Source organism: Fukomys damarensis, unplaced genomic scaffold (genome assembly GCF_012274545.1).
Source record: "Fukomys damarensis isolate Sample0158 unplaced genomic scaffold, DMR_v1.0_HiC HiC_scaffold_1, whole genome shotgun sequence".
Taxonomy (NCBI): domain Eukaryota; kingdom Metazoa; phylum Chordata; class Mammalia; order Rodentia; family Bathyergidae; genus Fukomys; species Fukomys damarensis.
In genome coordinates this window covers 34077993-34094035 of record NW_022900913.1, presented here as the reverse complement: position 1 = coordinate 34094035, position 16043 = coordinate 34077993, and the positions used below count along the sequence as shown (strand labels likewise).

General features: G+C 37.6%; 1 protein-coding gene across 4 annotated transcripts in view; it reads left to right on the top strand.

Annotated features, from left to right (window-relative positions):
* The first annotated feature begins 4848 nt into the window (after positions 1-4848).
* Positions 4849-16043, top strand: part of CUNH5orf34 (chromosome unknown C5orf34 homolog) — a 39140-nt gene continuing 27945 nt past the window's right edge. For 2 of the 4 annotated variants that reach the window (XR_781340.3, XM_010629916.3), the window contains exons 1-6: positions 4849-5476; positions 8635-8867; positions 9020-9109; positions 11781-12412; positions 14514-14612; positions 15662-15785. Coding sequence is in view for 3 of the 4 variants with exons in the window: in XM_010629916.3 (XP_010628218.1) it covers positions 8673-8867; positions 9020-9109; positions 11781-12412; positions 14514-14612; positions 15662-15785 (1140 nt within the window). In the remaining variant the exon portion in view is untranslated. Of the gene's footprint in view, positions 5477-8082; positions 8191-8634; positions 8868-9019; positions 9110-11780; positions 12413-14513; positions 14613-15661; positions 15786-16043 lie in introns of all 4 variants that reach the window. The other 2 variants (XM_033760836.1, XM_010629917.3) reach the window with 2 other exon arrangements.

Here is a 16043-nt window from a genome sequence, read left to right as displayed (position 1 = left end):
ATATATATATGTAAGTATATAAATGAAATTAGGACTGGGCATGGTGGTACATGTCTATAATCCCAGTGCTGAGACTGAGGCAGAGGTAGGAGGATCACTGTGAATTTGAAGCCAGCTGGGGCTCCATAGTGAGTTCAGGGCCAATTGGAACTACTTAGTGAGACCCTGCCTCAAAAGAGAAATTGGGTTTTGGAAGTGTAATAGAATTCTTTTACAAAATGGCTCCTGTATCCTGGTAACTATTAGTATAATTTACAGTTCTGTAAAGATAGTGTTTACAGTATATTAGAGCAGGGACTAAGGAATGCTAACTGTATATACTTTAAACTTCTAGCCCTTGTTCCATGAATAATCATCCAGCATTTGTCCATTAGCTCATCACCACAACTGCTATATTTAACAGTATCTGTCAACAGGATCAATATATGTTCTAGATACTTCTGCATTAAAAACCCACCCAGGGGCTGGGGATGTAGCTCAGTGGACAAGTACTTGCCTATGCATGAGGCCCTAGGTTCGGGGAGATGGTGCAGTGGGGAGACCACCCAAATTTAGTGTAACCATTTTATGCTTATGGATTCTGTGCTTCAGGAATTGGTACAATGGGGATGGCTTCTCTGTGTGTGATGTCTGAGACCTTGTCTGGGAAAAGTAAGGGCTGAGGATAGCTTGAGCAGCTGAGGGCTATACTCATCTGGAGTCATCATCTCACATGGCTGGTGATTGGATTTAAATTCCTTAAAGCCAAAACTAGTCTGGAACTGTTGATCAGAACCATCTGCAGTTTACTTTTGGCCTGTCTATGTGTGGATTTCTCACAGCCTGTCAGATGGATTCGGAAATCATGCATTCCAAAATACCCAGGAAGAAGCTGCACTTAGAAGTCATGCAGTATTAGTTCTACATTTTCTTAGTTCTAAGTCACTAAAGCCATATCAGATAGGCCATTGAGCAATGTGTGAATGTTTTAAAACCATAGGTCTTTATTTGATCTTGTGTCTTTGTTGGCCTTTAGAGATTTCATGTTTTCAAAAGGAATACATAATGAATGTGTTTTGTAAGAATTATCAGTTTAAGGGCCGGGATTTAGCTCAGTGGTGCCGCCGCCTGCCTTGCAAACGCAAGGGCCCAAGTTTAATCTCTGGTACCTCCCAAAAAAAGAATCATTATGTATCTCCAATTGACAAGATTAGTAGTAAATGCCAATAGTATTGTGTTCTGGCAACAAAATGCAAATATCTATCTTAACCTGGCAGTCATGTTACCAACTTAAACTCTATATGTTGTCAATGCTCTCTATCTAAAACTACCAGGAACAAACCTATACCTGGAAGTGTTTGTTGCAATAAGGGAAAACACACCTTGGAGAAATGGGTGTATCAGTATCAGGGTGTTAGAATCTAAAATAAAATTTGAGCTTCAGTTGGATAATTTGGGGGTGGTCCAAAGCATTAGAGGGTCACTGCAGATTGGGAGTTGTCAAAACGGGTAATTTTATAGATAATTGCATTAAAACATTTGTGGGGAGGACAGGTGAATGTGGATTAAGTTGTACTTGTGAACAATTCAGTCACATTTAGCAAGAGAGGAGGATATTTGGTATGAAAGTTAAACCTGTTGACTGGAAGTTGGCTCACTGAAAAAAAATACCTCTAGTGTTAGGTTAGGAGGATAGATACAGAGCCAAGTACAAAGGTCACAGGAAACATTTTCTTCCAAGCCCTTCTAGCACCTATAAAGTATGAACCCAACCTTTTGTGGCTACTGCTTTGATATCCCTAGAACTGCCTCCACCCTTCCACTACTGGGAATACCCAGTTGCTAAACCATCCTTGCCTCGTGACAGCACCCGTTAGTAGATCTTTGCCTCTAATCTTGCTGATGAAACAGTGTCCTACCTAGAACTGATCTCCCTTCTCTTAGCACTTAAAATCCCTTCAGCACAAATCCCTTTGTGAGTATATACCTTCAGGTCCCACATTTTTATTATTCCAGTATTAGGGAATTGGACCATGGGATGCTCTACCACCCAACCTTAAGCCTTTTAAATTTTTTGAGATGGTCTTGATAAATTGCCCAAGCTGGCTTTGAACTTAAATGTTCCTGCCTCCTTCTCCCAAGTAGCTGGTATTACAGGCATGCAGCACAGCACCTGGATACAAGTCTTGCTTTTAGTAAGTCTGTACCACCATAAACTCATTATCACCTTCAATTAGGTGCTCAGCAATGCCAACAGTCTTAGTTTCTTTCATCCCTTTTTAACTGCTTCATACCCTCTTCACTGTAACAGCCTCTTCATCCCCTACTGATTTGCTTCACAGGAAAAAGGCCAAATTACACAAATGTATTTCTGTATAGGAAATATACTTTTTAAAAGCTAATTATTCAAAATATGCTAGAATCTGGTCTCACTGTGTTCATGAAATCGTGTGTGTGTGTTGTGTGTTTTAAATCTGGTTCCTGTGTGAGTTGAGAGTGCCATTCCTCAGCAAAAAAAAAAAAAAAAAAAATTGGCCCTTACATTTCTCCCAACAGGTCAGTGCTTCACAGACTTCTCAAGTATTATCTCGTTTTGTTTTAACTTGTCCTCTGGCAATATGTGACATAGAAATTGAAAACCTTTAGGCATCTCAGACACAATAACCTGTTCTCTATGCAATTACTTCTCCCCCTTACTTTTTGTGGGCTTCTCTTCCTTCACCTAATATCTAAAACACTGGTGTTCCTCAAATCATCCTAAGCATTCTAATTTTCTAATGTCACCATATTTTTGGACTATTTCATCCTATCCTTTAGCTTCAGTTAGCTCTTATCAGTGAGTGACTTTCAGGTTTGTTTCTGTCTCCTGATTCCAAATCTTTACTAACTTATCTATTTCCACCAGGCTAAAATATTTAACTCATGCCATCACTAAATTTATTCTTCTATACCCCCCTCACTGATGGCACTGCCACCTTTTCACTCCAACAGAAAGCTGTCATTGTTTTAGATTCCTATATCTCCCTCAAATCCTAAATTCAATCTCCAAGGAGAGTTGGGCTCCTAGATATTTTGTAGAGCTGTACTTTCATGGAGCTGTACTCTCTGGTCATTGCCTAGGTCCTAAGTTCCTGATACTATTTTTCTCTCCATTTGATTTTATGTGTGTGTGTTTTTTTTTATTTGAGGCTTTGCTGGGATGCTCAAACTGGCCTCCAACTCCAGATCTGACTCAAGGAATCTTTCCACTTTAGTCTCCCAAGATAGGTTGTGTTATCTCATGTAACAAGCTCACAGTCTCACATAAATTGCAAACAGAGTTACTGGAAATAAGAATAGCTCCTGCATTTCCAAGAGGGGACCTGAGTGGGTGGCTGCTGTGGCTCTTTGTCAGGGGCATCCTATACAGCAGAATCATATCTTGGGTGGCTATGGGTCAAACTATTATCAACCTATAGGATTACTAGTTGCTTAGCCAATACTGGTCCAATAGAGAAGTGAGGCATGTAGCAAAGGTATATGGTGAGTATTATTAGCTTATCTCTAACCTTTTCCTGGTACTGGGATCAAACTTGGGCCCATGTGCTTCCCCGGCCCCTCTGTAACTTTTAATGTAGAAAGAACAGGCATTTCTGGAAAGGAATGGGAGTGTGGGTCAGGGTGTTTGTTCAGCCCACCTATGCATCTGATGCAGGCTTCCTGGGCTGGGTGGTGCTAATTACAGTGTAATCTCAACTGCCTGTTTATCTCTAGGGAGGCCTGCATGCCTGGCTTACTTCATTCGTTGCAGCCACAATTTTTTATGTGTCTCATCTTTTGCACTTTCTCAAAAGCCTGATCCCTCTCTGTCTATTAATCTTAGCCATCTATAATACTGGGATTACAATCAAGTACCCAATCTCTCCTGTTGTTGTTTTTTTTTTAAGCCTTCTAATGAGCTCTCCACATCTGCTCTTGCATCCCATAATCCATTCTCCAGTCAGCAGTTCCAGAAATCTTTCAGGAGTACAAATAACATCACAAAATCACTCTAGTAGAATTTCCATTTAGAAGACAGACATTGGAGGGCAAAAAGGCTAGGGTGGAATAGAACTAAGGACTGTATAATACAAACTGATGTCTCAGAATGCCTTCACACTTTACATAAGATTGAGATCAGTTTGTATAATCAGCCTTTTTAAAATGAAGGTGAGTTTTCAGAGGTAGATGTCTTCCTGTCCCTTTGGGCTGTCACTTTTGCTTGAAGTTGTAATATAAGTATACTTCAATAAAGTTGTCTAAACAAAACAAAAAGACTGTCGAAGGGCGGTGGATTTAGCTCAGTGGCACCGCACCTGCCTCGCAAGCACAAGGTCCAGAGTTAAAAAAAAAAAGACTGTCCAGATAGAGACCTTCTTTCCCAGTTTGATATCAGAAAATGTCGTAAGATAAAGCCCGAGATTCCTAACTCCGTAATGATTTGGCCCCAGCCACACACTCCCCTTCAGGTTTCTCTTCCTTTTGCTTAAACTACCTTCCTTTCTTTAAACATTTAAGGGGAAACATCTTTCTCCTGGACTTCAGAGCTTTAACCTATGCTTGAAATACTTTGTCCCCTACCGTACCTGCCTAACACTTACTTAAAACTTTATTTCAGTGGAAATATTTTGCCTTTCCACTATATGCTCTCACGAACATTTATCTTAGGAACATTTCCCACAAGTGTAATTAAATGATTTAGGCTTTCTTTCCAATTAATCTCTAGTCCTCACCCTCGCCCCCAAAAGAACTGGGCCTCTTACTCTGCTTCCTGGTGCACCTTGCACATAGCAGAGTCTCTGCAAATACTTGTTTAATGGCAATAACATAGTTGGAAGGCGTATTTTTCTGGTACCACATTAACGAAAGTTCTCTGCGGCAAAGAGGTTTTCTTTTTTAAACAGCTTTACTGAGGTGTTATTGTTTCGGTTATTTAAAATCTACTCTTGTGGTTCTTGGCTGAACTGTTACAAGGCTGGTTAATTACTACCACATCCGTCCGCTTACCTGTGGGTACCGGAAGTAAACGCTGACAGTGTGCATCCCAAATTTACGTTAGCCCGACTCCTGCTTCCTGGCCCGCCCTTGGCAGCGACGAGAGTGGTGCTGGTCTCTGGGGCTGAGGGGCGGAACTTCCGGCTTCATATTTCCGGAGACGCCGAGCCGCAGACCTGGGGCGGGGATCTTTGAACAGCTGCTAATATTTCTCTCCTTGGTCGCGGCTATACTTATTGGTATTCTTCCGCTGTCCAGACTCGGCTGGCTTTTCAGCCAAAACGTTCTTCCTGTGGCCCTATTTCTCTGCGTTTGCTATTATTTTCCGTCATCAGGAAACATCACTCGTTGGTAATTTGTGAAATTCGGAAAATATCCCTGGAGACGCTGTCGTGGGAAGGCGCAGGCACTGCAGGTTTCCAGCATTTTGGCAAACAAACTCAGAGGCCTCTTAGCCGCAGCTTCGTAACTCAGAACTGTTTGTGTGAGTGCAAGACATTTAGTTGTTTGGATGAGACTTTTCTGTAACCAGATACCGTATTTTGAAAAGTGGGCTTCCCACCAGTGTCAAGAATAGTTTAATTTGTGGCTAACACCCTGACAAAATGTACTGGGTGGTGAGAACATAGACATAAGGCAGTAGAGATGAGGCTGGAAATGAGGGTTGGGGCTAGATTATGATTTTCTTTGTTACACTAGGAACTTTAGATACTACACTGATTAGTATGTATGCTTGATTATTCAAAATTACTATCGATTGAAACACACCACTTATACTTCATGTATAGGTATCTTACAAACAAACATGCAAAAAACACTAACACAAAGATAGAGACCTCTTTTTCCAATTTGGAATTAGAAAATAAGGAATTGTTCAAGTATATAGAGGCACACGTTTTTTTCTTGAGATACCGGGTAGATATGTACGCGGTAGGGGAGTGTGTGTGTGTGTGTGTGTGTGTGTGTATAACAGAAATATATTACCATTTATTCCCATGACCATTTATTACTATTTAACGGGTATTTAAACAAATGTAAAGCAGTTAATATAGTCTGTCTTGTGGAAAGTTACCTATGCAGCAGTACTAGAGAAGGATCAGAGAGAAGAAACAGGAAAAATACCCTAGACATTTGCAGGATTTGAGAGGAGATTAGATAAAAAAGGGATAAAGAGAGCCAAGTTCAAGAGAAACTTAAAAAATCAACAAGATTTGTTACAGAGGTATGGAGGAAACACGGAGAATTCAAATACATATTGCTAACATTGACTACTAATATTGAGGTTCCATTATCTCAAATTGTGAACTCAAGCTAGAATTTACAATTTTACTCATTTATTCTTTGATCATTCAATGAATATTTGTTGCCTGATACTGTTTTTAGGTCCCAGCGATACAATTATGAGTAAGACAGATAAGGTCCCTGCTCTGTTGAGTCAAAACAGTGGAATTAACTGTACATAAAAAGTATTAAATATGTATGTGTACATATATTTGTATATTTTTATATATTATATACAAGTTATAGGGAATCATTTTTTCATTGTTCAAGTTGCACATATTAAATACAAAAAGACAACTAAACAATTTGAATAGCTGTAAGTTCTTTGAAGAAAAAGAAATAGAATAAATGATTAGGTGATGATTGGGAGCAACTTTTAACTTTGTGAGATCTTAATGACAAAAAAAGTGATTCTTAAGCTAAGGAAGGACAAACTAGGCAGAAAGAATGTATGAAGATTCTGAGATGAGAACTTGTTTAAAGAACTTTTTAAAAAAACATCTGACTAAAGGGTCCTGAACTAGGGGAAGGGAGTTGAGAGATGACATTTGTACAGATAGATAGGGCTAGACTGTATGGCCTTTGTAGGCTATGATTAGGGGTTTGGATTTTATTGTAAATGCAAATGGAAGGTATTGGTGGGTTTTAAGCCAAGGAGTGATAGATCTGATTTTTATTTTGAAAGATCTCCTTGACTACTGTATTTAGATTGGACTTGAGGGAAGAGTTGAGAGTGAAAGTGAAATTAGAGGATGTTACAGAAGTCTGTTTTTGGTAGAAATGGTTAAATTCTATGTTAGTCATATTGGGTTTGATTTACCTATGGAACAGGGACATGAAAAAAAGCTTAGCAGGCAAGCAGCCAGGGTACTGAATGTCCTGGAAAGAGATCAGTGGATTTAGAAGTTCTCTAGAGAAAAAAAAAAATTATGTGAATCTCCTTAGAAGAGATCAAATGGTTAGTTACTTATACCCAGACATTCCACACAAGATTATAGGACGTATCATATACAGCTGATTATGTGCATTGAAAAGGGGCAAGATTAAAATTAAAAAAGGTGAGGTCTAACAGTAACATGCATTTTCATAGTAAGAGATGAAATGGAGACTAAGATCAGGTCTTGAAGAATCTTTAATTTAAGGTAATTAAGTGAATGATAAAACAGAAGTAGAGAAAAGAAATCTTTAGCAGCCCCAGATGGGAAGTGGTGGTTAGGTGGAGATAGCAAGGGAAGAGAGTTTGGTAAGGGGATGGTAAACATTGTTGCCACAGGTTGACCAGGTCTAGTAGTATTCAGGATACATTCCTGACCATTGTGAAATAATCTCAGTAGAGAAGTAGAGGAGAAAGCTGGATTGCAGTGGATTGAACATTGATAAAGTAGGCCATGAAAGTTTTACTACTCTTCAAAGGTATATTGATAGGAAATGGGGAAGTATTATCTATGGAAATTTATTGTCTTTTGCAGGTGAAATTTGATCACCTGAATAGTAAAAGGGGTGGGATTAGGGTTAGGAAGGAACAAAACCATGTCACAAGCTTTACTGAGCTCTTACAAGATGACTTTTGCAGTGCTAGGCATTGTATGTATTTTCTCATTTATTTTTCACAACAGTCCTGCTACTATCCCTGTTTACAAATGTAGAAACAACAACAATAAAAAAATAAATGTAGAAACAACCTGGGAGTCATAGCTAGTCAATGGAAGAGTATGAGTGGAGGTCAGCTCTACTTTTCCTGCACTTGTATGGAGAGCATAAGTGAAGATAGGGTCATTTTATTTATTTATTTTTAAATTTTGAACATAGGGTCATTTTAGAAATAGGAAATGAAACTCAGGAAATGATGAATTTAAGACACTTGAAGACACATGCAACAACTGTCTCCATAATGCCAGGCTAGGGACAAGAATCCAGGTATTTCGATTTCTTTTTCAGTGGACTTTTCTCTTAGGCCTAGTAATTAATTTTGGCCTGTCTTTTGCATGTAGTATAGATGTTTTGCTATATTCATGTTATAACAGTGTAACAATTTACTTGTTATTTGAAATGAGATCCTCAGAATATAATTTACAAAGCTTAAACTTCAAAAGTAATAAGGCTACAGAAATTATAAGCAGTTATAACTTTGCAAGCTGTCTTCTCCCTCCAGGTTATATTCCTACATTAGTCCTAGGGGTTAACATTTTTGTTAAAAACGTTAATTTTAGATCCTTTTATAGTAAGGTCACTTTTCCTCCAGCATAAGTAAATGCAGTGGCAGCATGTTTTACTTATGTTGTTAGAAAATGCATCTACTTATTTTGATGGAATTTGCATTAAAAGAACTGTTTGTGCCATTGTGTTTTTCATTTCCTTCAGTCTTTACCTGGGGAGGACATAGTCATACCCTGTCTGTAATGGCAGCTGAAGTGCAGATGGTACTTTATGAAGATGATTCAGTACAAGTACAGTATGTTGATGGTTCTAAATTGCAACTTTCTCCCTGTGGCTCTGAATTTTTATTTGAAAAGTCACCTCCTATTTCAGCACATCCTTTAGAACAACCAGAAAGAATTCGTCAAAGGACACACTTTGTTATTAGCACTTACCGAGTAAGTAATATCAACTTTTTTGAATACTAAAATATTGTCCAAAAGGACTAGAATATGAAAATTAGTTTATATTCTGGATTGCTGTCATTCTATACTGATTTTAAAATCATTTTATATTTTTTAAGGAGACATTTTACATTTCTTTTTTTTAGAAACAACTTCAGCGTGCCCTAGATTTTCGAAATGCTTCAGCTACTTGCCCTTTTTTATCTGAAAGAATCATTCCTTCTGAAAGAAAAAAGGTAAGTTTTTTTAAAAAACTCATTTTTTAGGTAATTAGAAATGTTTAGTCTTTCTCCTTCCCCCAGGATACTCAGGAAAAACAAATATGCTTGAATGCACAGGCCTATAGATTTCACCTAAGGAACACAGAAGTTACATAGTTTGTATCTCTGCCTTTTTTATTTTTATCTTTTGAATTTTTAAGACAGGGTCTCACTATGAGGCTTAGGCTAGCCTCAAACTCATGGCAATCCTCATGCATTAGCCTCTCAAGTGCTGGGACTGTAGGTGTGCAGCACCACACCTGGCTTCTGCTATTTTCTTTACAGCCAAGGATGATAACTTTTCAGATTGGTGACTTTTTTATTCTCAGAAGTCCCAAAATTTAAGAAATTCTTTGAGCATTTTCATAACATTTATAGTTATTTGTAAGTATATAGTAGGAATATGTAATTTAGGTATAAAAATTTTATTTTTTTGCTTAGATTTTATTTTGCACTGAGGAATAATAATTACCACCATTTATGGGGAGTTTACTAAGTACAAACACTAAGAATCATATTGAAAGTATTTAATACTGTTCTTACAGTATGGGTGTCTACCTGTTGTCAGAATGGATGTCCAACCTATTAATACAGATGTATTGGCTGGTTACCAGCTCTATTTTATAGATGAGGAAACTGTCTCAGAGAATGTACCTGATTTGTCTGTGGAAATTTTTTAAATGGCAAAGACAGAATTTGAGCCCAGTCTCTATAACTCTAATTTTTTTCTTTTTTGGTACTGGAGATCTAACCCAGGGTTTGATACCTGCTAAGCACATCCCCAGTCCAACTCTGTCTTTTTTCTGCTTCTTTTCTAATTCTGCTACAGTGCTTCCCGCTTACTAAATAATATCTGTTATATTGTGACAAAGTCATAAAAAGTTGTAAAATATAACCTAATCGTGTGAGATTTTTTCCATTGTAGATTTTAAATAACTTTTATTATTTGAAATTGTGTAGCTTGCTGCTGATGAGTAGTAGTATTAAGTAGCCTAATTCTAGAAGATAGAGCTTTCATAACTGATCTTCCTTACAAATCAGGCTTGCCATCAAATAAATAGTACCATTTTTTTAGCATCCTAACATAGGAAACACTGTATATTTAAGAGGTTTTCTTGACAATAATTTTTGTAAAATTAAGCCTTCTTTATTTTTTTTAATTTTTAATTTATTTTTTAAATTAAAAAAAAATTTTTTTTTTGCAGTCCTGGACATTGAACCCAGTGCCTTCACCCTGAGCTACAATTCCAGCCAGCCCCTCCCCAGTGTTCCATTTTTGTTATTGTTTCTGTTTTTGAGAGGAAATCTTTCTAAATTGCTCAGGGTGGGCTTGAACTTGCGATCCTCTTGCTTCAGCCTCCCAGAATGGTGGGCTTATAAGCATGTACCACCATGCCAAGCTAAAATTAATGTTTTGGAAGTTAAAATGTTAAAATATTGGCAAAATTAATTGGCTAAAATATTGTTATACAATACTCACTATATCTTAGATAAAAAGACAGCAGGCACTGTTACTTCTTATGAGTCTGCTGGCTGTTGTACCTTTGAATATTTTCATCTTTTAAAATTCCTCTTTAAGCCATCTGGAATTTTATTTTAGTTTTTGGTGTGTCACGTGCTATCTAGGATAGGTATTTTATATGTTATTTTTTTAGTCCATGTGATAACCCTTCAAGATAGTATTTCCTAAATTCTGTTCATAACTTCAGTACCATTTACTAAATAATTCTCTTGGGCTGGGGTGTAGCTCAGTAAGAGAATATGTACATAGTGAGTGCCAGCTTGGTGTTCAATCCATGGGGGCACGGGGTGGAGAGAGAAAGAAATAACCCTCTTTCCCTCTTGGTTTGATGTTATCCCATGTAACATTTTAAGATATAATGGAGTCTTTTTTCTTTTCTTTCTTTTTTTTTTTGGTACTGTGGTACTGGGGATTGAACTCAGGAAAGTGGTGCCACTGAGCTAAATCTCCGGCCCTGTTTTTTGTATTTTCTGAGTTGCTCTATTAGGGACTTATATACTAGTCTTGTATCATTTAAGCTCTGAATGCTTCTAATAAAGTATGTTATACTGCAGGTCCTCTCTTGTTTCTGTTTTCTTTCAGAGTAGACTTTTGGGGTAAGGAGTATTCAAATCTTTTTATCTGCAACAAATTGTGTGTTTTAATCCAAAAAATGTTAAGTGCTAAATATGATGAGGATGGTGTGTTCCTTTTATTTCTTTCATTTTGTGTGTATTTTAAATCTCTTCTTTTGAAAGAACTTATACAGTGGACCATTAAGTTATGACTGGCCAGACATATGAACAACTTGGGTTAATTAGGTTAATGGAAGATTCATTACCTTTTATTATCTGTAGTGTGTACCCAGGTTAACAATCAGAACTCAGCTGTATTGACTTACAACCAACTTGGGTTACAAACACCCCTGAAGAACCGATTGAGTTTGTAAGTCAAGGGTCCACTATATTAACTATTCAATAGTCTCTGGAAAGCTATATATAAGCTTCCCTTTTTATCCTCTCTAGGTAGTAAAAATACAAACAAGTATGTGAGTATTTTCTTACACAGTGCTTAACTGTCAAAAGTATGGAAGAATTGGATGTTTGCAGAAAATACTCACCATGTTTTTTTCCTTCTGCAATTTAGCATATCTTCATTGATAGTTCAGAAGTGAGATGGCCCAATCTTGAAGCAGATGACAGCATGATAAGTATGGAGGGTGGCACTGTGAAGATAACATCTTTAGATGGCCACGCATACCTTTGCCTGCCCAAATCTCAGCATGAATTTACAGTACATTTTTTGTGTAAAATTAGCCAGAAGCCAGGATTATTGTCAGAAATAAATAAAAAAGTTCCAAAAGATAAACTAGTTGAAAAAGCCAACAAGATCTCTGGAAGTTTATCAGGACAAAGACTAAAGAATAAGGAAAATGAACTTTGTTGCCAGATCTTGAAATCCAAAGAACCTTTACAGAAGACGAGTTGTGCAAATGAAACTGAAGGGAGAGCGGAGCTGCCTTCATCTGATGCAAATCACACATGTATATACACATGGGTAGAGCAGTGCTGGTCTGTGGCCTCCTGTCCAGAAGAATGGCAGTACCCTTTGTCTTTAGCACTTTTTTTTCATAATAAAGTTACTCATATGCCTAAAATTGATCCAGATACCACCACGAGTAGAATTTTAACTTCTCACGTTTCAGAGGAAAGAAGAAAAGAGGTTTCCATTCTTCCCAAGGCCCTGTTACTCAGTTGTCCTTTCCCACATCTGCACAGGTAATGGAAGAGAGGCTTATTGGTCATAACATTTTTGTAAGAAGCCTTCTTTGTCAGCATAATTTTCTTTCTAAATCTAACCCAAATCTTTGCGTAACTTAACTGACCCAAATCTTTTCTTTTAACAGGTAGTAAGTAATTTCCCTGGGGAAGATGTTACTTGTGTTTTGAGGAGGCCAGCTCAACACTAGATACTTGTAAAGCACAGTGACTGTAGAGTTGGCTAAGATATAGTCGCTGCCTTCTAGCAATTCAGAGTCCAGTGAAGGCCACTGTCCCTATGTGTGGTGAGGGATTGGACAGGAGTGGCTCTATAGGAGAGAGCCTGCTCAGTGCAGATGGTGACCTGGATTACTGGGGCATGGTTTGACAGTTATGGTCATGAGTTCTTTCTTTCATACCTGATCCTCAGAGGTTGGTCTACTGACTTAATATGTCCATTTTCAAAAGGAGTGAACAGGTAGAGGTCACTCAGTAGCTAGGAATAAGCTTTTTACTTCCATTAAGATGAATAATTTAATAGTTGTAAGCTTATATCCTAAAGTTTGTACAACTACTTCAGGAATTATAGCTAACAGAAACTGTTTATATGTCAGATACTGTTGTACGTTTCTTATTTGATCCTCATTGTAACAGTAAATTCTGTTACCATCTTTTTGTAGAGAAATTTGAGACCCAGAGTGTTAATAACTTGATTTTGGGGGGTTGTATTGGGGATTGAACTAAGGCCTTCACACTAACCTATATCCCCAGCCCTTTTTATTTCTTTATTTTGAGACAGTGTCTTGCTAAGTCACTAGGTTGCCCAGACTGGGCTTGAATTTATAATCTGATCCTCCTCCTTCACTCTCCCAGAGTACTGGGATTACAGACATGTGTCATCATGCCAGGCACAAATGTTAGTAACTTGAACATGGTTATATAGAAGGACTTGTACAATTGAAATTCCAACCCAGATAATCTCTTAAGTACACACTTGTTTTTTAGTAGAAAATATGGGAATGACTTTTTAGGCTTGTCATGGTTACCTGTTACACATAAAATTGGAAAATTTAGGATGATGAGTATGTGTCAAAATAAATTTTTATGCCTCTGTTTTTTAAAAAATGTAATTTTTATTGGTACATGTCTGCAGTAGGGATTACATTCATCGGGGGGAAGTGGTTCATGTATATAACACTTAATTCTTTTAATATCCCCTTGTTCTCCTTCCCCTCCCCACTTCCATCTCTTAGACCCCTTCCTATCTGCAAAGAATCTATCTTCCTTAATGTAGTTTAACACATCTACCATGATCTCATCCCTTCTGTAAACAGCTCTTCGTACTCTTGCCCTTGTTCCTCTGTTTTTCTTAAACTAGATTTGTTGAATTCCTTAAAATGCTCACTCAGGCTTCTTCACCAGTGGACCTGCTTTTTGGTTTTCCAGGAGCCCTCTCCCTTGATCTCTCTAAACTGGCTAATTGGGCTCATTTCTAGATTTCAGCTTAAGCCTCACATCTTTTAGGGTAGTTTTCTAAGAGATCCTGGACAAATTAGGTATTTATATGAGTTCACAGCATTTAGTACCTTCCCTTTACATTCAGTGATTACTACTCAACATCCATGTCAAGTAGGAATCTCCAGAGGGCAGGAACCATGCCTGCTTTTCTGATTGTTATATCCTCAATGTGTATGTACAGTGCCTAGCTCACTATGAATATTTCAGTATTTGTTTGAATCAGGCTAAATTTTAAAGATTAGTAAAGCAGTTTATGTAATTTGTGCTGGAATCCAATAATGAGATTATTGAAACTACTGAAGAAAAAGTACTTGCCTACTCCAGGTATAATTGGTCATCTCTTGTTTTAAGATTTATTTACATACTTTTTTTTAAGAGTCTTACTATGTAGTTTAGGCTACCCTTGAACTTCTGGCAATCCTCCTGCCTCAGCCTCCTAAGTGCTGTGATTACAGGCATGCACTACACATCTGTATTTTATTTTTTTGTGGTCTAATGAGTTAAGCAAGAAATACATGCCATAGTGGTACTATTTGTTGGCTTTTAATGGGCAATAATTTTGAGCAACCATAATTAATACCCTGCATTTTGTCCTTTACAGGTGGAAGTTTTGTGATACACTTTTACAGACACAGACTGATGAAGAATATTCTTATCCTGAACTAGTAAAAGTGGTTTGGTATAAGGGTATTACGTACAGGTAAGGGCACCTGTGTTGGTAAGGGGCTGTAACTAGCCCTACAGAAATACTCTTACAAGAGGACAGGTTTTCTGGGTCACTTGTGCTCCTGTATTTCATCCTGAATTGTATAGGTCTTAAAACTAATCTGTACCCAGGGGCTTTGTGACTCACATTAACCATGTTTACAAGACCTAAGTGGAAACTCTGAAGTAATTTTGCAAGTGAATATAATAATATTTATATCTCAGTGATTTAGTATATATCAAAAGGCCTACTTGTCTGAATTAGTTACATCACTGTTTTACCTGCTGAGCGCAGAATTATAGTAGATGTTAGGTAGCCTGAGGAAGATTTTTAGCCTTCATTCAAAGCAAATATTCTTTGAGTAACTTCTCTGGGCCAGTGCTACTTCATAAATGATCCCTACCCACAATAGAGTGTGTATCTCTGGTCACTGCAGTACTGCTGTTAGCTGGATCAAGTGTTTTACTTACATGAGCAGTGCTAAAAGAACACTCCTAAGTTGTTGTTGTTTCAGTTTTTCACTTTCGGTGGAGAGGGGCTCACCTTTTCCTGTATGAAAATTCACCCCTTTCTAATGACATAGTCTTCATATATATTCCAGCAAAATTCACTTGACTTCACTTTTTATACATTATATCCACTGTACCTTAATTGTAGCTGGCTATTCCAGGTATAATTGCTCACTTGCATTTAGTGATGCCACCTTGCAGAGATGATTAATCTTATCCATCAGGCATTGGTGGCACTAAAGAGTAACCTTATTTTCTGGTCCTGTAACTGTTGTATTTAATGTAAATATGCTAAGCCCTATGACTGGCAGTGGGGATGCCAAGAGGATGGTAAGATGCCAGATTGCCAGAAGCTCTGATCTTAAGTTTTTAAAATAAATATATAAACTATCGCTCTGTGTTCTGTTTATCCTTTGCAAAAAAAAGTTACTTTAGCTGTGGTTTTGTTCAGAATATGAGATAATCTACTTATGACTGCCTTTGTGTATGTTTTCAATTAGAAAAAAAAATTTAATGATTATGTCTTCTCCTTAGGCTTACCCATAAAAATATGAACTCAATAGAGATTTATCCTGGAGATGGATCTGTTTTAAAGTCAGAAGGAGCTCATTTTGGGAATTATTTTACCTATTATTCCTGTCAAGAAGGAGCAGAAGAGGTAAGCCAACTATAAGATAACAACTCAAGAAGAGGAGCTCCAGTGGTGCAATCGATTAGCACATGGTACTTATATAACAACTCAAGAAGAGTTTTCTAAATTCTTTTTAAATTCAGAATATATATGGGAAGCCGGGCATGGTGGCACATGCCTGTAATCCCAGCACTCGGGAGGCTGAAGCAGGAGGATCACTGTGAGTTTGAGACCAGCCTGGGCTACATAGTTCCAGGTCAGTCTCAACTACATAGTGAGACCCTG